The following is a 22,556-nucleotide window of genomic DNA, read 5'->3' on the forward strand; positions in this document are numbered from 1 at the left end:
TTCTTATTTAATTTGTTTTTATTTTTTTCGATCGCTTACATAATATAAATTTTAAAATAATTTTCAAAGTAAAAAAAATAATAAGAGTTCCAGATATAGCTGCCATATTCCAAACTAAAATAACATCTAACAGGAGATACTGGTACCACGTCAGTTCAAGACCAGCTACTCGCATATGGGATAGATCTTTGTGTCTAATGACGTATTCTACCCAATACACAGCCAGGTCCATCGGTTTGACAGGACGATCTCTCATTAGTCTAGATCTCTTCTGAACATTTGTTGTGTACCTAAAATAAAAGATGTAATCAGTTTATATTAGCAGGATATCAAATTATAACTATTTGGCCGAAAAGGATTTTCCGTCAGCAGCCAAAAAATTAGCAGTTGAAACAATAGCCTCTTTTAAAATTTTTCTCACACTTGCTCAAACACAAGAAGATATGAGTGAAAAAAACATTTATTGAAGTGACCAATGTATTATATAATGATAGACCATAAATTAAATCTGCTATCAAAGAGGTTATGTCCGATCAAACCTGACAAATGTCAAATGCCAAATGTTACCTGACGAATCGAAAGAATGAGCAAATATTTAGAGTCCCGTCTGAAAAGTGATGTTGTAGGCCTGGATCCCGCGTTCCAAAAAAAAATTGATTATTAGCAAGCTGAAAATTTGTTAATAGCTTAACGATGTCTGGTCGGACAAACTTTGATGTACGGGAACACTGGAACAGGGGAAGTTTTAATTGTGGAACAGGTTAAAAATTTGGAACGTCAGACTACGAAAACGTCCCATGTATTTTGTCGGACAGAACGTCCAATTGATTTGTTATCCTTTCATTAAACTTTCATGCAAAAATCAGACTGCTATTTTTTATCACCTGTCATAATTCGTGTCATTTGACATGTTCTACGTGTCGGACATTAAAATGCCCAGTTGGTGATAAATACCAGTCTGATTTTTGCATGAGAGTTTAATGAATGGGTAATAAATCAATTGGAAGTTCTGTCCGACAAAATACATGGGATGTTTTCGTAGTCTGACGTTCCAAATTTTTAACCTGTTCCACAATTAAAACTTCCCCTGTTCCAGTATTCCCATACATCAAAGTTTGTCCGACGAGACTATTAACAAATTTTCAGCTTGCTATTAATCAACTTTTTTTTGGTACGAGGGATCCAGGCCTATTATGAAATCTGGAAATCGTGGAAAATTTTTAGGAAATTTCCAAGAACTACCTACTACCTTCAAAGTACTACCTACTACTATCAAAGTACATCCTTATCTTCAAAATTACTTATTTATGTAGGTAATTCGTTTTATATAGGGCTATACGCTCTGAGCTTCGCTGGTGTCGCTCCTAGCGGACTACTAATTCAACTTTCACCGGTAATTTTTAAATTTATTATTTAATTGTTATCGCTTAATATTTACAAAGCAAAAAAGTAATTAAATTGTAATCGATTTTTTTAAGATTTTGCTAATCATTTTGACGTTCTATTGATAAAATATGAATTTCTAATGAAATCACAGAACTGAAACTCGATGATATATTAAATCAACTTCTTTATAATGAAACGTAAGTAGTAAGTAAACATTATTCTGAAGTAATATTTAAAAATTTATAATTTAAAAACTTGTTCTGTATGGCAGAACCAATGTTTGAGCCTAATACGACTAAGGACATATTCATAATATTATCACTTTGCTCTCGATATACCTCCTTGATGAACAGTCAGTGCAGTCGAACCTGCTCAAAATATTGCTCTCTACGCACAGTACCAGACCAGGACCGCACTGAAGTACATAGAGGACGATAAATATATATATATTTATAATATATAATAATATCCTGCCCTAAGATTACAGCGAAATGGTAAAATATTTGAAATTTTTTTTAAATTGATAGTTTGTAAGTTAATCAAAGCTACATTTTAAAATTATTTTGAAATATACAGGGTGTCCCAATAAATGGCGGCGTATCAAAGTTATATTTTTTTTTATTGAAACACCCTATATTTTATTGCATTTATTAATTGTCCGCAAAAAATAAGGTATAGTTTCATAAGGCTACCCTATACCTGTATACAGAGTGTTCTGAGTTATGTTGACATTTAAGTTATTTAAGAAATCATAAAAAAATACTTTTACATCTAAATAGTTGGATATTAATTGAATGTATTCCATGATTGAAAATTACACATTTATTTACAGGGTGTCAAAATTTACAGTTTCATTATTGGATTATTCAATATGTCATATGATGTTTATTTTATAGAACACCATGCATATTAGTAAATAATTATACTAAACACAGGTTCCTCTTTCGAATGGTATATGGATGTTCTATAACTAGGACTCATAGTTTTTGCGAAATTTACAATTTCCTTAAACGGTACCTTTCGATAAATCGATTTTAAAAATATTTATTTTACAGTCACTCTCGATTTTTAAACCCATCATCTTGGCACAGTTGGTATAAACGAGTGTAGTTGTAAATAAAAATGTATATTTTTAGTTACTGATTTGTAAAATAAATTTTTCGTTATTGAAAATAATTAAATACATACCGAAACAAAGATTTTATTAAAACTAATACATAAATAATACAAAATGAACCACAACTTAGTATAAAGGTAAAAAATTATCAGTTATGTAATAGATGTTCAAAATAGTCCTGTCGCCAGGGGGGTACAACGGCCTCCTGTATTCAGATGGACTTACCCAAGTTTTTTATGTATTTTGACCTGTAGAACACGAATTTTTTGGGTAACAGTTGATCCGGATGTCGATAAAATTGTTATAAACCAAGAAGTTGAGGAATCACATAACAGCGATTTCTCGCAAAGCAAAACATTTTTTTGAATTTTTTGGGCCATTCTAACCAAAAAATGTTTCTACAAATTTTTTCGTAGGATGCATAGTTTTCTTCGAGATAAACGCGGTTGAACTTTCAAAAAATCGAAACATTGCAATTTTTGAACCCGAATAACTTTTGATTAAAAAATAAAATAGCAATTCTGCTTACCGCATTTGAAAGTTCAAGTCAAATTATATCGGATTTAATTATTTGTATTGCTAAAAATTTATTATTTTATTGTTAAAAAAAGCTATAAACACCTAGTGCTTGAGTGATGTTTTCAATTATTTCTCAATTAAAATCGAACGAGTAGGTAGAAGAGGTAAAAGTGCAAGCGGGGCTATTTCTACGTAGCATGCATTAAAACGCATGTATTAGACACGGGAAACACTATGTGTTTATAGCTTTTTTTAACAATCAAAAAAATAAATTTTTAGGAATGCAAATATTCAAAAAAGATATAATTTGACTCAAACTTTTAAAAGCGGTAAGCAAGCGCGGCTCCTCCTTAGGGTCAATTGGTCAATGACCCCCCTAAAATAATCTCATAAAAATACCAATTTTATTAAAAATATCTTTTATCTAAAACTTCACTCTGAAATATAAAATTCTCTCTCAGCAGTCTCCATTGGCAAAACAAATATAATAGATATAATAACGTCGCGCCTCGCGCTATACACAAGCCCGTGGCTGGGCCGTATTTTAAATTGTCTATATACAGTTCTTATGGCTTATGGACAAATGCATGTAAAATAGAAAAGAGACGGCAGATAGCAATTTCGTGGGCGAGAGTGGGAGTGACCTTTCCGTCGTATACCTCTAGTAGAGTCGACGGCCTCACGTTTAGTTAGAAAACAAGATGAGTGTTGTTGACGAAATAATTGCCTTAAAATCTGCTGGAACACTAAATTATGAACGGCGGCTTGAGAAAAAAGAAAGTGGTCGACCAAAACCAAACATGAATTTAAAACAAACAACAAAGGATAGGGGTAAGGACATTCAAAGATATTTTAAAGAATCAATGTACAATTTGTGTGATTGGATTTGTGGCTGCAGTGTGAGAAATGCATTTTTTTGCTATCCGTGTTTACTGTTTTCGAATGACGCTGTATGGGCGAAAAATGGAGTAACTGACATTAAGCATTTAAAAGTGAAAATTACAAAACATGCCTCTTCAACTACTCATATAAATTCATCAATGAGTTACGCAAGTTTAGGACGTGTTAACATAAGACAGCAACTTGATAGTGTATATCGTAAATCTGTGCATGACTTTAATGAATTGGTATCTAAAAATAGGTATATTTTAAACAAACTAATCGACTGTGTAAAATTTTGTGGAGTTTTCGAAATTGCATTGCGCGGTCATGACGAAAGTGACAGCTCCAATAATCGTGGAATTTTTCTGGGCCTTATCGATTTTGTTTCTGAACTGGATTTAATGTTTAAAGAACACATTGAAAAAAGTACAGTATTTAAAGGAACATCGAAAACAATTCAGAACGATATTTTAGAATCAATGTTAGCCATTGTGCATACTCATATCATGAAGGAGATTGGCCAGACAAATTTTGTGGCCATTCAAGTAGATGAGACCACAGACAGCTCCAATAAAACGCAGATGATTATCATATTGCGATATGTATTAACTGGTATTGTACATGAAAGATTTTGGAAATTTGTTAACCCCCTAGGTACTACAGCACAACATTTAACTAATGTAATATTGGAAGAACTTCAATTATTAAAAATTAATGAAGCACCTGAAAAATTGATTGCCCAAAGTTACGATGGTGCATCAGTCATGAGCGGTAAACTGGGAGGAGTACAAACAAAAATTAAAGAAATATACCCAAATGCACACTTCATTCACTGCTATGCCCATCAATTTAATCTTATCCTCCAAAAAGCGGCGAGTCAACACAAACCGATAAAAATATTTTTTGCAAATTTACACGGATTTTCGTCCTTTTTCGGCCGATCTCCAAAACGTACGATGGTTCTGGATAGAGTGGTTAAAGTAAGGCTACCTAAAGCTGCGCCTACTCGATGGGCTTTCAATACAAAATGTGTTGAAATTGTATACACTTATAAAGATGATTTAAAATCTTGCTTAGAGGAAATTATTGATGAGGAGCAAGATGGTAACAATATAAATCAAGCAACTGGTTTAAAAAGACATTTGGAAGATGAGCATTTTTTATTTTGGTTAAATTTTTTCCATAAAATAATGCCCCATGTTGATATATTGTTTAAACAATTGCAAATGCGAGACATTGATGTTATATCTGTCAAAAATTGTATCCTGTCTTTTAACAACAATATCCAAATAATTAGAAATACTATTTTGGAATCAGAAGTACCAAGCACATCAACAGCAAAAAAAAGAAAAACTACTGCAGAGGATCCAAAGCGACGAACTGCACTTGAAATTTGTGATATTATTATATCTGAAATAAATCACAGGTTTAGTTTCAATGATCATCTCATGATTTCACAGTTATTCTACATAGAGAAATTTGAAGCATACACTACCAACTTTCCGCAAAATATTTTAAAAATGGTGACGGCTAATTATCCCACAGTGAATATTTCCAAACTAAAATCGGAACTTGAAGTCTTATATTGTCGTGAGGATTTTCGCAATAGTGCTGGTGCAGTAGCCATACTTCAGCTTTTTATTAACATGAATTTGTCTGAAACATTTTCTGAAGCAGTGAAGTTATTAAATATTTTGTGCACACTCCCTATGACAACCGTGGAAAGTGAGAGATGTTTTTCTACTTTAAAAAGAGTAAAAACATTCCTGCGTAATACGATGGGACAACCTAGACTTAGTGCCTTGTCTATGCTGAGCATCGAGAAAACGCTTGTCAAGAGCATTCCAAATTTCAATGAGAAGGTCATAGACTATTTTGCAGAACTAAAGGATAGAAGAATTGACTTAAAATATAAAAATATTTAAAGTAAGTTTCGTTTTAATAAATTTACAATTTATTATACTATAAATATTCCTATCTATATATCAGTCAATAACCTGTTCATACCATTTTTCCTATATTTTTTAAAAGATTTACTCTAAAAAAAGACAAATTTAATTTTCGGAAAACTAGGGTAAATAGTATTGAGTTTTATCTAAGTCTGTATTTTTTATCTAAAATATAAATGCTAAAAGATCTTTTAAATACTTTAAAAAATCAACAGTTTGAAGTTTTCAAACCAAAATGACCCCCCTGAAGATTGACCCACGAGCCGCCGCTGGCGGTAAGCAGAATTGCTATTTTATTTTTTATTCAAAGGATATTCGGGTTCAAAAATTGCAATTTTTCGATTTTTTGAAAGTTCAACCACGTTTATCTCGAAAACTATGCATCCTACGAAAAAACTTGTAGGAACATTTTTTGTTAGAATGACCCAAAAAATACAAAAAAATGTTTTGTTTTGCGAGAAATCGCTGTTATGTAATTCCTCAACTTCTTTGTTTATAACAATCTTATCGACATCCGGATCAACTGTTACCCAAAAAATTCGTGTTCTACGTTCCAAAATACATACAAAAAACTTGGGTAAGTCTATCTGAATTAAGAAGGCCGTTGTACCCCCCCTGGCGACAGGACTAAAATGTTTGCTTTCTTGTGCAATACAACAAGCGATTTTATCTTCAAATGATTTGCATATATTATTTAACGTATGTGGTGTTATAGACGCAAAAGCGTTCGAAATAATTCTTAATTTCATATCATCTGGAGTAGTAGCAAGTGTAGCATATACAATATTGTTAATATGACCCCATTTAAAAAATCCATCTTTGTCAATCCTGGTGACCTAATAGGTGGCTTTCGTAGATGGCGTGATTGTTCATTTTTAGGAACAATTAAATTTGAATATCATACACGGATGTTTATATTTTTGATAATTACCAGACCGTACTGTCATAAAATGACAATATCATACAATGACATTAATTAACTACATCTTTTGTTTTAAAATCGATTTACAGATTAAGAATTAAGAATTTAAATAATTACAAATTACGCAAAAACTATGAGAACTAGGTATAGAACATCCATACATAATTCGAAAGACGTAAATCTGTTTAGTATAATTATTTATTAATATACAGGGTGTTTGGTAAAGAATGGGCCATAGCCTAACCTTAGATTCCTGAGGTTAAAATAGGTCGATTTAAGCTAACTTACCTTTGTACAAAAGTTAATATTAACCTAAATACAGGGTGTCAAAGTTAAACTTTTATTTTATTTATTTTTGAATATTTCCTGACAGGCATGGAAAAACAACACGAAATTTGGTAAGTGGTACTGGTATTGTACAATCTACTAAATTATGTTAAACAAACGTTTCTGGCTACTACCAGAGGCGTACGACGGGGGAACATGAATGGTTGACCCTTTCCAAATTCTACGCCACTGGCGGAATTGCTATTTTAGGGTAATTTTTTGATTCTCCAATACTTTCTATGTAAAAAACATACTCTTTATTTGTAACGATAAAGCCATTAGTTTTCGAGATATTTGAAGCTAAAAACAAAGGAGCATAATACATTAATCAAAATAAGTGTGCTTTTTCATTTTTAACTTAAAATATCTCGAAAATTATTGACTTTATCGTTACGAATGAAGACTATATTATTTGCATAAAAAATATGGAAAAATCTAAAAATCATGTTAAAATAGCAGTTTCATCAGTAGCGCAGAATTTGGGAAGGGTCAACCATTCACTTTCCCCTGTCGTACGCCTCTGGTATTAACCACAAACGATTATTTAACATAATTTGGAAGGTTGTACAGTACCTACACTTTCTGACAAGTACCATAAGGATATGTCAAATAGTTTTATAGTACCGGGCACACATAATTCTTAAAGTTTTAAATAAAGAATAAATTATTTAAAAAAAAAAAGAATACTTTAAAATTATTTGACATATCCGTGTAAAACTTGGCAGAAGGTGTAGGTACCGTACACCCTACTAAATTATGTTAAATAATCGTTTCTGACTACTACCAGAGGCGTACGACAGGGGAAAGTGAATGGTTGACCCTTCCCAAATTCTACGCCACTGATGAAACTGCTATTTTAGCATTATTTTTAGATTCTCCAATACTTTATATGCAAATAATATACTCTTCATTTGTAACGATAAAGTCATTAGTTTTTGAGATATTTGAAGTTAAAAACGAAAAGACACACTTATTTTGATTAATGCATTTATGCTTCTTCGTTTTTAGCTTCAAATATCTCGAAAACTAATGGCTTTATCGTTACAAATAAAGAGTATGTTTTTTACATAGATAGTATTGGATAATCAAAAAAATGCACTAAAATAGCAAGCCAGTGGCGTAGAATTTGGGAAGGGTCATCCATTCACGTTCCCCCGTCGTACGCATCTGATAGTAGTCAGAAACTTTTGTTTAGCATAATTTAGTAGATTGTACAATACCAGCACCACTTACCAAATATCTTGTTGTTGTCCCATGCCTGTCAGGAAATACTCAAAAATAAATATAATAAAAGTTTAACTTTGACACCCTGTATTTCGGTTGTTATCAACTTTTGTACTAAAGTAAATTAGCTTAAATCGACCTATTTTAAGCTCAGGAACATAAGGTTAAGCTATGACCCATTCTTTACCAAACACCCTGTACATGGTGTTCCATTTAAAATAAGCATAATATGACATATTATTGAATAATCCAATAATGAAACTGTAAATTTTGAACACTCTGTACATAAATGCGTAATAATCGATAATACAATACATTCAATCAGTATCCAACTATTTAAATGTAAAAGTAATTTTTTTATGTCTTAAATAACTTGAGAATAAGCCTTCTTTTAAATCTTTAAATTTTAAGAAGAGTCCACACAACTCAGAACACTCTGTACATAGGTATAGGGAAGCCTTATAAAACTATACCGTATTTTTTGCGGACAATTAAAAAATGCAATAAAATACAGGGTGTTCCATAAGAAAAAATATAACTTTGATACGTCGCCATTTATTGGGACACTCTGTATATTTAAAAATAATTTTAAAATGTAGCTTTATTAACTTACAAACTATCAATTTTAAATTTTTTACAAATCTTTTACCATTTTGCTGTAATCTTCCGTCCCGTTAGTGATGACTCACCCTCTATATGACTTTCTCTGAATTAACTAAAACAAAGAAAGAGAGAGAGACTTTCAGAGAAAGTCATAATATACACTCTCTGGTGATAGCTTAGGAGCTTGAAACCGGTTAGGCAGTCTCTGAATGAGTTGAAATATAAAAGTCTCTAGTTTTCTCATTTTACAGCAAAATTATTATTTATTTCTATTAGTTTACTCCTAACAGAATATGCGGGACCAAGTTTTCGTTGGAATTTTTGCCACGGTGAGCAGGTAGAAAGTGGGATGCAATTCACAGATCTCCCCTAGCCTTCTTCCCTCAGCAGTCGTATGGTTTGCAAATTATAGAAATCGCGAAGGCATTACCAGAAACTTGGTCCCAATAAAAATTTTATTTTAATATTTTTTTTTAATTATTTATTGAAGTAAAACTTTTGATTGATTGTAAAAGCAAATAGCTAAAAATATGTCATACAAAATTTCTCTCTTCTCTAAAAAGAATCTATGAAATCTGGATGGTTTTCTCTGAGTAGTTCTTTTTGTGCACATTTTCCTTTCCATTCTTCATTCTTTTCTATTGACCTTAAGTACTAAGTCACATTTTATGGAGTAGTATTGAATTTTTTAAATACACCTACTAGAGTAGGGTAAGGAAAGGTATGTTAATGATAAAAATGAAAAATACTAATAATATAGGAATTTGACAACTACGCAAGAAATAAGTTTTACTTTATTATGGTGACATATAAATATGTATCACCATAAAAACTATTACTATTTCAAGTAAATGTTTAGAAGAGTTAATTTAACAAACAAGAATGTGTGTACTTTTGTACGCACGTAAGAAGTTATACTTCTATTATATGATTTCAACGAAATCAATATACTTTAAACAGTTTCTCTACTACTTTCCAATAAATTTTATTAAAACAATACCAAAAATTAAAAAAATTAAAAAATAAAACACACACAAACACATTGAAAAATGCCACAAATGATTTCTGAACAATAATTGTTGCCAAAAATTTTAATTAAATACGTATTATCTGAAAAAAATTATATAATAATATACTTACAAACATAAAATATATAAAAAAAATAAAAAAATGATATAACTTGCATTGGGCTTGAACCTACTTCCCGTGTATCTCGCCGTACGAGAGCCGAAGCGATTTCAAACTGCATCACCTTCGCGTATACGTCATGTGGGAATATACACAAACTGAACAACTTTTTGACATTTTGTTTATATGAATTTATATTAGTTTGATTTTTGTCGAATTAAAGTACAACAATATATAGAGTAAGAAAACGATACATTAGATGAAAATTTGTAGAAAGTTTGTTCGTAATCAGATTATGTAAATTAAAGCATTGCCTACTAGGGGTATAGCATAGCAAGTACTAGGTAAGTACATTATTTTTTTTACATTTTCCAAATAGGTATGAAGATAATTTTTTATTGGAATACAACTGAAACATTTAGAATTACGTACCTGTGGCTTTTCAAAACTATTTAAAAAGTCACTATAATTATAAATTTGATTTTATTTCTCTCCTCACAACAATAAAAACTAATATATTATACAACATTTTTGTTTACCGATAACCTCCATATTGAACAATTATTGACAGATTATTTCAACACCCAGTCAGAGCCCGTATAAAGACTAATACCAAACTGTCGGTGTGCGCATGCGCGCAGATCAATATAAATTCACCCTCAATCTCAATCGCGCCTAAAGAAGTATAACTTCAAAAATGAATAGTAATGATAGTAAATGTCAAATTGACATACAAACTTACGTTAGGTAAGTTGATGACACCGTAAGGTATATTGGTGATAGTGGTTAGAAAATTTGGTGAAACAACCACAATTTAAGGAATTTAACTTACCTTGGCCAAATCACGAACTCAATGAAGATTTTTTTTATTGATATAAATATGCAACTGTCTCTCACATTCAATAAGAAATGGCTCCATTGTCGACTGTCGCACAACGCAACGGTCAAAACAGTCTGTTTACTAAAAGCGGGTGCGCGCATAGCGAAATCGTAATATTATATTTTTGCCCTGCTTGCACTGGTAACAACTTACTAGCACTGTGTCATGAATGTGCTTGTATAGGAAACTGTGTGGTAATCTGATTACAAATTATCACCAAATTACTTGTATCACCAATATACCTTTCCTTATCCTACACCTACAGAAAAAAGATTAAAGGTGATATTTAAAGTATCTTTGATATTTTTGGGTTGACGTTGAGCAAAATACACTAAGTTGAGTAAAACTGAATAATTAGCAATTTAAAATAAACTTTTGGAAATAAGTATCTGAATCATTCTACTTTATTGCACACAAGATTTAGAATTTGTTTCTTACCTAAAATATCTTCTTGTGGAAGCCATTTATGCAGTATTACATTATCTGGTTTACCAAGAATATTATCTTCGTCAGTTTTCCATAAAACTTTTTGGCTAAGTTTTCCTAATGAATTTAAGAATGCTTGTTTAATCTGAGGATCCATTTTCGATGGATTCACGAATGAACCGAAGCTGAACAAGATCACACCTTAAATAAAAATAACATAAATAAATTTAAGTTCTATTTATTTATGATAAGTTATGATAAATGTTTTAATATATTGTAAGAAAAATACTACAAATTGTATGTACAATGTATAGTTACTATTGTAGGGGGGAAAGTATGCTAAATTTGCAGTTACTCGAGCGTTATGGGGACCTATTGGGTTGTGAAGATAAGGTCTTAAAACCAAAAAAAGTTAAGTAAAGTTTTCCATAAGGTGGGGGACTTTCCATTGTTTAAATTAATTTTCCATTTCCAACAATCGTTTTTTCCGATTATAGCGCTATCTATCCATAATTCGAAAAAATATTTCGAATAAAAGTTACTTATTTTTTACGTAGCGTCCAAATCTGCCATAAAAAATGGGGGCTCCTATTTAATATTTTAAAGTAGGCCCCCACCCCACCTCCGTGTGGACTCGTGTTTGGTGTCATTCTATAGATTTTTCAAAAATAGTAAATACGTGTATCTTTCAGTTTTTTGATTCGACGTTCATTTCGCGAGATATTTTTTTGTGAAACTTTGTGACTCGCCCATTTCCTTAAGCCCCGCTCAAATCTGATTTTTATATGACGATTTCGAGTTTTTCTAAGGATAGATTTTTTTTAACTTTATCTCCCCTGTATTAAGAGCCAATATTTGGTAGAGGTACATTTACAGGGTACAAGGTTTCTCCCCATGTGATAATCTGACGCGCTCGACTCGAGTAACTGCAAAAATCCCCGCTTGGGCTCCCCTACCAGTAATTTTTTGTCATCCAAATACAATATTAAATAAAACAGAAACGTTTATTGAGTACCGTCATTTGTCGGTAAATCAACACATTTCGGCGCGATGTTGCCGGATACAAGACAAAAAAAGAGCAATGGAAAAAATGTTTATAAATTGTAGACCGTGAGAATATAAACGAAGCAGAGGAAGGTCACAAATGAGATGGGCAGATGATATCAAGAAGCACGTGTGCTCTGGGTGGATCACTGTAGCGACAGATAGATAAGAATGGAAAAGGATTGGGGAAGCCTACGTCCAAAGATGGACCGAAGAAGTATATATACTGATAAACCGATGACCGATAGATACTGATAAATTTGGCAGTGAGCTCTATTGGCAGTACCTGTTCTATAGGCTTAGAACAGGTACTGACAAAATTGGCAGTGAGCTCTACAAGAATTGTCCTGCGCCCTGCTACAGACAATGCAAAAACTTCTTGTTTGACAACATAAAGCCATACTCTCTGAATGACCTCAAGGCATGATATGACCGTTACACAAAAAAAGTGATAAGCTCTACAGAAGGCTACATGTTTCTACAGTGGGCATGAGCCGCTATAGGTGAAATTTCATCATTTTAGGCACGATAAGAGCCTATAACTTAAATAGCAGAACCTAAAATAAAACGTTTGAATACTGTGCCGTCACTTTTCAGTGGCACATGCGTCGACAGTGGCGCATCAAACTTTCCACTTATGGACGGGATAAATAAATTAAAAGTTACCCTCCCCCACTACCAGAATTAAATTTTTTTATTTTTTTATATTCTATGTGATTAACACATAAGATTCAGTCTAATTTTAACCCACCACCCCCTTCCCGCTGCCCCCTCCATCAAAAACTTCATTTTCCGTTTTTATTTTTTTTTTGGTCGGATGCAATCAATTTTAAAATTTAAAAAAATTTACACGCATAGCTGAGGCCTTCATAAAACATGTTTATTTTTTATAGACCCGTAGATTGAGTGTACATAACCTCAAAAAAATTTAAAAAAAAAAATTTTTTTAGAAAAAAGCGTTTAACTTTTTTTGGGCTACAGCTCTAATTTTTTCTTAATCTTGTTTATTTTATCAAACACTATATTTCTAATTTTTTTCAGATTTTTTCGTAACGCTGGTCACCTTAAAAATCAAAAAAACTGTTTTTTAAGGGGGTTTTGGGGGGTTTGAACGTGTTTCTCTCATTTTTAAATATTATAAAGGACTTAGTTACTTCAATTTACATATAACCTATAAAAATGAAATTGATTTGATCTATTATGAAGTTTATCAAATAGAGAAAATTATCAAAAACCCCCTAAAAACAGTTTTTCGGATTTTTGAAAGTGGCGAGCCTTACGAACAATTCTTAAAAAAATTAGAAATATAGTGTTTGATAAAATACACAAGATTAAAAAAAATTAGACCTGCACCTATCCCCAAAAAAAAATTATACGCTTTTTTCCAAAAAAATTTTTTTTAAAATTTTTTGAGGATATGTACACTCAACCTACGGGTCTATAAAAAATAGACAATATTTATGAAAGCCTCAACTATGTGTGTGAATTTTTTGAAATTTTAAAATTCATTGCACCCCACAAAAAAAATAAAAACGAAAAATGAAGTTTTTTTATTGTGGGGAAGGGGGAAGGGGTGGTGGGTTAAAATTACGCTGAATCTTATGTGTTAATTGCATAGAACTTAAAAAAATTTTAAAAAAATGAATTCTCGTAGTGAGGAAGGGTAACTTTTAATTTATTTATCCCGTCCATAAGTGGCGGCACAGTGTTCAAACGTTTTCTTTTAGGTTCTAATATTTAAGTTATAGGCTCTTATCGTGCCTAAAATGATTAAGAAATTTCACCTATAGCGGCTCTTAGTCTATAATACAAGGCCGGATTCACTCAAGAAAAACCAACAATTGACCAGATTCATCCAATACGACATATCCTCAAGAAAATATTAAAATGAATCAATTCAAGACCTCATACGACGAGTAGAAAACAGTACTATACCAATCAATGCGTGAGTTTGATACAACAGTAAATCTTGAAAAACAGAATGTCAATGACTAACTTAAAATCTACAGGGCGAGAATTCCAGAACTTTTGAGATACAGAAAGGACTGGCTTGCCTTTTATTTAATATTTCCTTTGAAAATGCAGTCAGCTTAAAATATTTGCAGCTATAGACGACCAAAGGCAGCTGCGCAAAAGATATAACTTCACTAGTGACTGCTGCATTTTCCCCGGGAATTCTCCTATGTCGATTCGTAGGGATTTATTTCTCTAAAAAGTATTTTCGGGATCAGATTCTTTAGATCTACTTGATCTAAAGAAAAGTCTTCTTCTACCTAAGTCTTGTTGGAATTCACTGATTTTTGAGGAGTCTAGGAATACAATTTTTGTATGGCTCTCCTTTTAAGGAATTTAAATATCTACATGGAATTTATTAATATAATTTACTAGAATAATGGAATGAAATACTTATGAAAATAAATTTATGGATGTATACTCACCTTCTTTAGCAGTATCCATATATTTTTGCAAATTGTTTGGCAGTTCATTTTTATCTTTTAGGTGAAAACCCAAAATGTTAATCATACTGGGCACATGTGAAATGGGTGCATTAATACTCTCGTGGTCATTAATTAAGAAAAGAGAAACGTTTTTGTCGATGGCTGCCAAATCGGGACATCCAGGGAAGTATTTCTTCATAACTGCTTCTTGGCTGGGAGAGGATAGAAACTTACTAACGAGAACATCGTACATATAAGCCAAACTGTTAAATGATCGTTGCCAAAAGGTCATTGGGCTTGAATAACCGTGTAAAGTATTGGGTATAACTGACGGAGGGGCTGAATTGCCTGCAGTGATGTGGAAATTTGTCACTGGTGCAAAGGGACTAAAGAGTATTAAGGGTGCTTTAAAATACCAAGATAGTCCCTTAAGAGCTGAGTACATTACATCTTCTAGTACTATAACGTCAAAGTGTTTGTTTGAATCCAACAATTCTTGAAATTTCGGATGGTTTAATGTTTGCTCGGTGAAATTTACTGCCACTGAATGGAACAAAACTTGAACCAGTAAAGCCTTCCATTTCGAAACTGTTATAAAGTTTGTATTCATACCTAAAAATGAGTAAATGAGTAGGTAAAGTAAAATTACTGTACAGTAAACTAGGATAGGACGAGACGTGAACATGCTTTGCATGCTAGCAAAACGGCAGAGAGGACAGATTTGGATAGTTTTTTTGTAGTAGCAATTTTTAATTATTTTTAATAATAGTGAAATAACATAGTTCATCAAATTAATAATATACTCTGTGTTAAAATTCACTTAACAAGAAGTAGCTGCTGATAAACTTCTGCTATTGGCAATAGCCTATTGCGCGCAGCTCACTTCTATTCCTATTCTGGTCGGACTGTAGGTATATCTTTAAAACTGTCTTTCATTACCAGACAACGACAGTTCTCGCTAGTGGCGCACGCCCACACCCCCTACACGCGACACTATATATGCTTCTTTTCATGAGCATTTTTCAGTGTGTCACAAATGATAGAAAAAAAGGTAAGTCCGTGATAATATACATTTTTTCTACGAGCTTGCAAAAATGTTTAATTTCTCGCACGCGTTTTAGTTTAGAAAGTTTCACTTTTCCGCACGCGTTTTACTTTTCCGCACGCGTTTTACTTTTCCGCACGCGTGTAGATATTTTAATATGGCCTTAAAATAATTATACTATGACCTTAAAAATATACTATGACCTTATGGCCTTAAAAATAATACATGCAATAAACTAATATTTAGATATTATTTACTATTTTATTTCAAATGTATCTTATTGTGTTCCTGTTTTAATGAAATTAACGCGACACTTCGATGAAATAAATTATTTTGACATAATATTCGAAAGTCAAATCGGTAGACAATAACAGTCGTTTTGAATCATCGTCATGGAAACCAAGATCGTCGTCATTCTAACTAATTGTATTGAAAGTTTGGTTTTGACAACCTTGTCAAATAATTAATTTGTGTATGTACAGTATTTCTCATGATCACCTTTCAGTGCGTCACAGTTTTTCGATTTCTTTCTAACGCATTAAATTGTATGTGACAGAAAAAAAGGCACGTCGGTGATTACATTTTGTCGGTGACATTTTTATAACATTTATTCTAGTTATTCTAGTTATCGATAGATGGCGCCATAATAAAAAAATATTTCTTTTTAATTAGATAATAATATTACAAATACAATCTGTATAATTTATAAGACTAGAGAAATCAAAGAAAATACCATTTTATAAATGCAAGAAACACTTTTGATTTGTTTTTATTCCAAATTGAAAATAAAATGTGACAACTGTCAGATTTAACTAAAATGTCATGTTAGAATACATGTCATAAATGTATATTATCACGGACTTACCATTTTTCCTATCATTTGTTACGCACTGAAAAATGATCATGAGAAATATTGTATTTTCATATTAATTAAAATAATTGATTAAGATTTGGTCATTTTTTAAAGACTTGTAGAAAAAATACTGTTCCTAACTATTGCAGAAAGTCTCTTTTCCGCACTCGACTGCTTGCCGAACTCCCGCTTCGCGTCGTTCGGCAAACTGCAGTAGCGTGCGGAAAAGTATGACTTTCTGCACTTGTTAGGAAAATAACTATATGACGTTTATTCTAACATGACATTTTAGTTAAATCTGACAGTTGTCACATTTTATTGGCAATTTGGCATAAAAACAGATTAATTGTGTTTATTGCATTTATAAAATGGTATTTTCTTTGATTTGTATAGTCTTATAAATTATACAGATTATATTCGTAGATATATTATATAATTAGTAAATAATTTTTTTTCGATTATAGCGCCATCTATTGACAACTAGAATAAATGTTATAAATGTCACCGACGAAATGTAATCACCGACGTGCGTTTTTTTCTGTCACATACAATTTAATGCGTTAGAAAGAAATCGAAAAACTGTGACGCACTGAAAGATTCTCATGAGAAAAAGCATATACACGAAATTTCCGATTTTCTAAATCTGACTGAATTGAAAATTGGGCCAACTCCCAGCTTAAAGTTCAGGAAAAGACTCACCCATTCATTATGTCAACAATCCATTTTGGTCCGAGGGTATGTACAAATATGTATATGTGACAAAAGTCAATACAAATCGGACAAACATTCCAGATTCTGATTTTCCAATATTATGTCCTTGGTATTGAATTTATTGAATTTAATTACAGTGTATTTTAAAACGAAAATAAACGTAATATAGAAAAGCTGTACGATAACTACGAAAAAACGTTATGAACGTTATGAAACGTTAGTACGAAAAAACTATATGAAAGAAGGCTATAACAAAAATGGAACAACAAAAAATCACGTGTGAAGAAGATATCGAAATTAAATATCGTGTGAAGATTTGGATTCCTCATAAAAAATAAATAACTTTTATAAAAAAACTTTTTTAGAATTGTTGGTAAATGGCGCTATATTTGAAAAAAAAAACAATTTATCCTGATACCTTAGGAAAATTATGGAAACGGTCTAATATCTCGGTAAATAGGCTTCCAAATGAAAAACCAAAAAGCATGAGTTTAATATTTTTCAAAAATCATTGGAATAGCACCTACCCCCATTCTCAGCCCCAAGGTAGTAAAATATATCTACATCTTTAAAATTATACTAAATAATTTTGAGTGAAGATAATTTCATTTTATCATCAACCGTCACTAAAGGCATTCATTATTGTATTCATTTGCCCTCATTTGCTGCAGTAAAGAACACTTTATTGTACTGAAAGAAGAATTTTACTTTACCTGCCGGAATTAATCTAATTAACCGAGATTGAATGTAAGTGGTCGATGGCAGTAATTAAACGGCGGGTATTTGAGTGAACTTAAATTATATTTACTTTAATTATTAAAAATATTGTACAAAATTTACATTATTTTAATTAAATGTATGTCAAAAAATGGAATTCTCCAGTATTTTGCAATAATATTCATACAAAATAAATTAAAACTTTACAGATTTAGTAATTAGGTATTCAATATTGATAACTATCGATTAAACATCGAAACAGGCCATCATGCAGAAGTCATGTGTTATTACTGTCATACGAAATTTTTATTTCGTCTAAAATTAAAAAAATTCTTATATCATAAGTAAGTGTTAATGTTTTTAATAATTGGCGATAAATTTTTGTATGAACCACGTCAGTAAAGACTCTTTATCGAAGTCGTCTTTTACTCGCCTCGCTCGCTTAGGTCCATCTGCTCATAATATCAGACTCGTTCGATAAAGAGTCACTTTACTGATAGTCCAGAGAAATAGGATTTTTCTCGTTACACATCCCCTCCAGGCCGAATCCAAATTTTTTGAGTGGTATGGACATCTATATTAATAACCTATTATGTTTCCTGCAGCCGACTTTGATGTATACACATTTATATGCAAATAAAGATCAAAAAACGGTAAATTTTCGCTTTTTTCGTCTATCTATTTGAAATTAATTTTTTTTGCAACACTATAAGTCAGAAAATTATGAGGTTACAGTAAGACTTCTTACAGTTTATGGAAAAAGAACATTATTAACTTAATAAAAAAAATGACAAAAGGTAACTTTAAACAGTGTAAAATTGTTTTGCAAAACATGTCCATTTTTTGCTTACTTATAAACAATTAAAATAACTTTTTAACCGTTACCCGTAGAAAAATTATTTTTTCATATTTAGGAAGACTGAATTTTTATACACATTTGGAAAGAAAAACAATTGTCCTAGGACAATTAGGGACGAAGTTAGCCCCCTCCCCTTTTTTAATTCACATGTTCTTGCAAAATAATTTTGAGATATTTAGAATTATTTTTTGTCATTTTTTTAATTAAATTAATAGTGTAAATCTTCTTCTTTCATAAACTATCCAAAATATTACTGTAATATCATCATTTTCTGACGTATAGTGTTGCAAAAATAAATAATTTGGGATAAACAAATTAAATAATAACTTTTAATGAAATTTAGGGTATGATTTAAGCAACAGTCTCAGTGTTCCGTGTAATAAGAAGGTTCTAAGTTAATTTTTACATAAGTTATGAACATTTATAAAATCTCAAAATTTATTATTTATTTTGCAATTTTCTAAGCAACCAATAAGGATAGACATATTCAGCGAACGCCATGTTGAAGTTTTTTATACGATTTATGAGTTTCTTACTCTCAAATTTGTTTAAATGCTTAACTTTTTGGTAATAGACGAAAAAAGCGAAAATTTGCCGTTTTTTGATCTTCATTTGTTATATAGGAAACATATAGGTTATTATTATAGATGTTCATACTACTCAAAAAATTTGGTTTCGGCCTGGAGGGGGTTGTGTCACCAACAGGATAATTTTTTCCTTATTTCTCTGAACTATGAATTGGTGCATAAATAACTGTTGTTCTTCCTGTTTAAATGCATATGTTTCGTTTTCTGTGCATTTACCTCAAACCTTATACAGACTTTTTCGCTAAAATCGTCAACATTGCTTATGAGAATAAGTTGCATTGCCACTGTAGAGTGACGAATGACTGAATGAATCAGCGCGAATCATGTGCATTAGGCAGCGGGGAAGCAGTGTTGCCATTTATAGTTTGTATATCTAATTGAAAACCAAACAGTCTGTATAAAAATAAAAAAAATTCAAAAAATTCTTTCACTGTTTTAAAGTGTAATTTTAAAAGTGTTTTTATTGTTTTGTGTATGGATGATTATGTACATAAATGTTTGCATACGATACCTAAATTATCTACCAGTCCATCAAGATAAATCTCTTCATATCCTGGAACTTTCTGTTTGTCCTCAAAAACACTCACCATCGTTACATCATGACCAGCTCTTGCAAGACCATGTCCCAATGCCTTTCCTTGAAATTAGTGACTTTTTCCAAAGTGATTAAACAGAAGTAAAATATTTGAAGAATTCACTAACCCCAATGCATTACAAAAGAATAATAAAGCAAATTTTATATTGAAACGCATGATTTAACCTCAAATGGTAGGCTGTCAATATGTATATACCTGTTTAATAAAATGTTATTCACTACTGATGATAGTATTTTATAATTATAAGGTATCACGCATTTTAAACCAATTATAACAATAATAAGTTGTTGTCCTTGGACATCATAGACATTACATATTTGCACTAAGTACATTTTTTGATAAAGTTTCAAGATAATAACATTTTTGAACTAAGTGTCACAAACTAGATTAATTAAATCCACTTTACGAGTAGATAATATACACTCACGGGCACAAAATTCCGCGACTAAAAATGTTTGATTAAATTTGAGAATTTATAACTTTATTATTGTACCCCGATTTTCAAGATCCTTGCATCAGTTTGTTGGTACATGTATTAATATCGTTTGTTATTATTAAAAATATTTGTTGCTCTGAGCTTCGTACACTCAATATGCGTATACGCTCTGAGCTTCGCTGGTGTCGCTCCTAGCAATCCTAGCGGATTACTAATTCAACTTTCACCGGTAATTTTTAAATTTATTATTTAATTGTTATCGCTTAATATTTACAACGCAAAAAAGTAATTAAATTGTAATCGATTTTTTAAAGATTTTGCTAATCATTTTGACGTTCTATTGATAAAATATGAATTTCTTACTTCGGATACTTTCACAATTATCGTGTAGATGGCGCTAAGATTAATATATTAATTTATAATTACATATTACGGAACATTAAAAAAACTTAAATTCAGTATTTAAAACGTAAGTATATTTAAGGTAAAAATATATACCACAGCTTTGACCAACTAATATTTTTTATAATTAATGTTTTTAATTTTAATTTTAAATTAAACACTTTGACATTTTTGTCAAATTTCCGGTAAACGTTTACAGACTTGCCACTACTGGCGCTCGCGAATTTGTAAATATCCCCTCTACGTACGAGCTCACAGCGTATACGCTATGAGCTCGTGGGTATAGGGGATAATTAAAAATTCGCTAGCGCCAGTAGTAACAAGTCTGTAAGCTTTTACTGGAAATTTGACATAAATGTCAAAGTGATTAGTTTAAAACATTGAAATTAAAAACATTAATAGGAAATAATATTAGTTGGTCAAAGCTGTGGTGTATATTTTTACCTTAAATATACTTACGTTTTAAATACCGAATTTAAGTTTTTTTAATATTTCGTAATATGTAATTATAAATTAATCTAAGCACCATCTACACGATAATTGTGAAAGTATCCGAAGTAAGAAATTAATATTTCACTAATAGAACGTTAAAATGATTAGCAAAATCTAATTACTTTTTGCGTTGTAAATATTAAGCGATAACAGTTAAATAATAAATTTAAAAATTACCGGTGAAAGTTGCTTTAGTAATCCGCTAGGAGCGACACCAGTGAAGCTCAGAGCATATACAACAAAACAAATTAATATTCAATGTAAGTAAATAAAAACATTAGAAATAGACAACAAGAATTAAGTTATAATCTTACGTTATAGTTATTAAGGTATCAAGGGTATTACTTATAAGGATAATAACGCTTGAGGTCAATGGTGTATATAGCGAGGGCCTTTGGCCCGAGGGATATACGTTGACCGAAAGCGTTATTATCTATAATACCCGTGGTGCCTTCAACGTTTAATGACTAAATTATTCTTTATATGCAAAAAATTTGAATGAATTTTGAATTAATTAGTTTTTAAATAAGTACATTTACCAGCAATAGTCGTAACGTAATCGTCGTAACCATAGTTTTCCTTAGGTTGTTATTTGTCAACTTGACAGTACCTACTTAACTAGTTATTTAAATTTAATGCCCTAGTCTAGGGCGTTACATCATATTTTTATCTGACTTCGAAATCATGTCATTATTTGTCAAATAATATACCAGTCGGACAATAATATAATAAAACAAATACTTACAGTAAAGAACACGTAAAGAATAAAAACAAATCTTGAAGTGTCAATACCGCCACTGTCAAATAAATTTTACCTTCTTCTTCTTTACGTGCCATCTCCGCGACGAAGGTTGGCAATCATCATTCTCTGAGATTTCTCAGCCAGGACATTTTTCTCCTACCTATGCTGCGCCTTCCTTGAATCTTTCCCTGCATAATTAATTTTAGGAGTTCATAAATTTTACCAATTTATGCCAATATATCACCTTCGTTAGATTGCAGTTACAGTGTGT

At 31.4% G+C, this 22,556-nt stretch overlaps 1 protein-coding gene across 1 annotated transcript; it reads right to left on the bottom strand.

The window, feature by feature from the left end:
• On the bottom strand, positions 1-20,748 carry LOC126881652 (UDP-glycosyltransferase UGT5-like). Its single transcript, XM_050646031.1, has 4 exons — positions 20,129-20,748; positions 14,846-15,457; positions 11,376-11,564; positions 1-290 (listed from the first exon to the last, which is right to left on the bottom strand). Exons 1-4 carry the CDS (start codon positions 20,205-20,207, stop codon positions 256-258), a joined length of 915 nt encoding a protein of 304 aa, XP_050501988.1. The 5' UTR covers positions 20,208-20,748; the 3' UTR covers positions 1-255.
• Positions 20,749-22,556: the final 1,808 nt, after the last annotated feature.

This window comes from Diabrotica virgifera, chromosome 3 (assembly GCF_917563875.1).
Source record: "Diabrotica virgifera virgifera chromosome 3, PGI_DIABVI_V3a".
NCBI classification, from domain to species: Eukaryota; Metazoa; Arthropoda; class Insecta; order Coleoptera; family Chrysomelidae; genus Diabrotica; species Diabrotica virgifera.

What these genes read in the sequence shown, in the direction of transcription:
- LOC126881652 (XM_050646031.1), bottom strand. Translation starts at nt 20,207, where the DNA reads ATGGTGAGTGTTTTTGAGGACAAACAGAAAGTTCCAGGATATGAAGAG. An exon ending in TGGACTGGTAGATAATTTAG is followed by an intron (nt 15,458 to 20,128) that starts GTATCGTATGCA and finishes ACTCATTTTTAG; the next exon opens with GTATGAATACAAACTTTATA. An exon ending in TATGGATACTGCTAAAGAAG is followed by an intron (nt 11,565 to 14,845) that starts GTGAGTATACAT and finishes TTTTTATTTAAG; the next exon opens with GTGTGATCTTGTTCAGCTTC.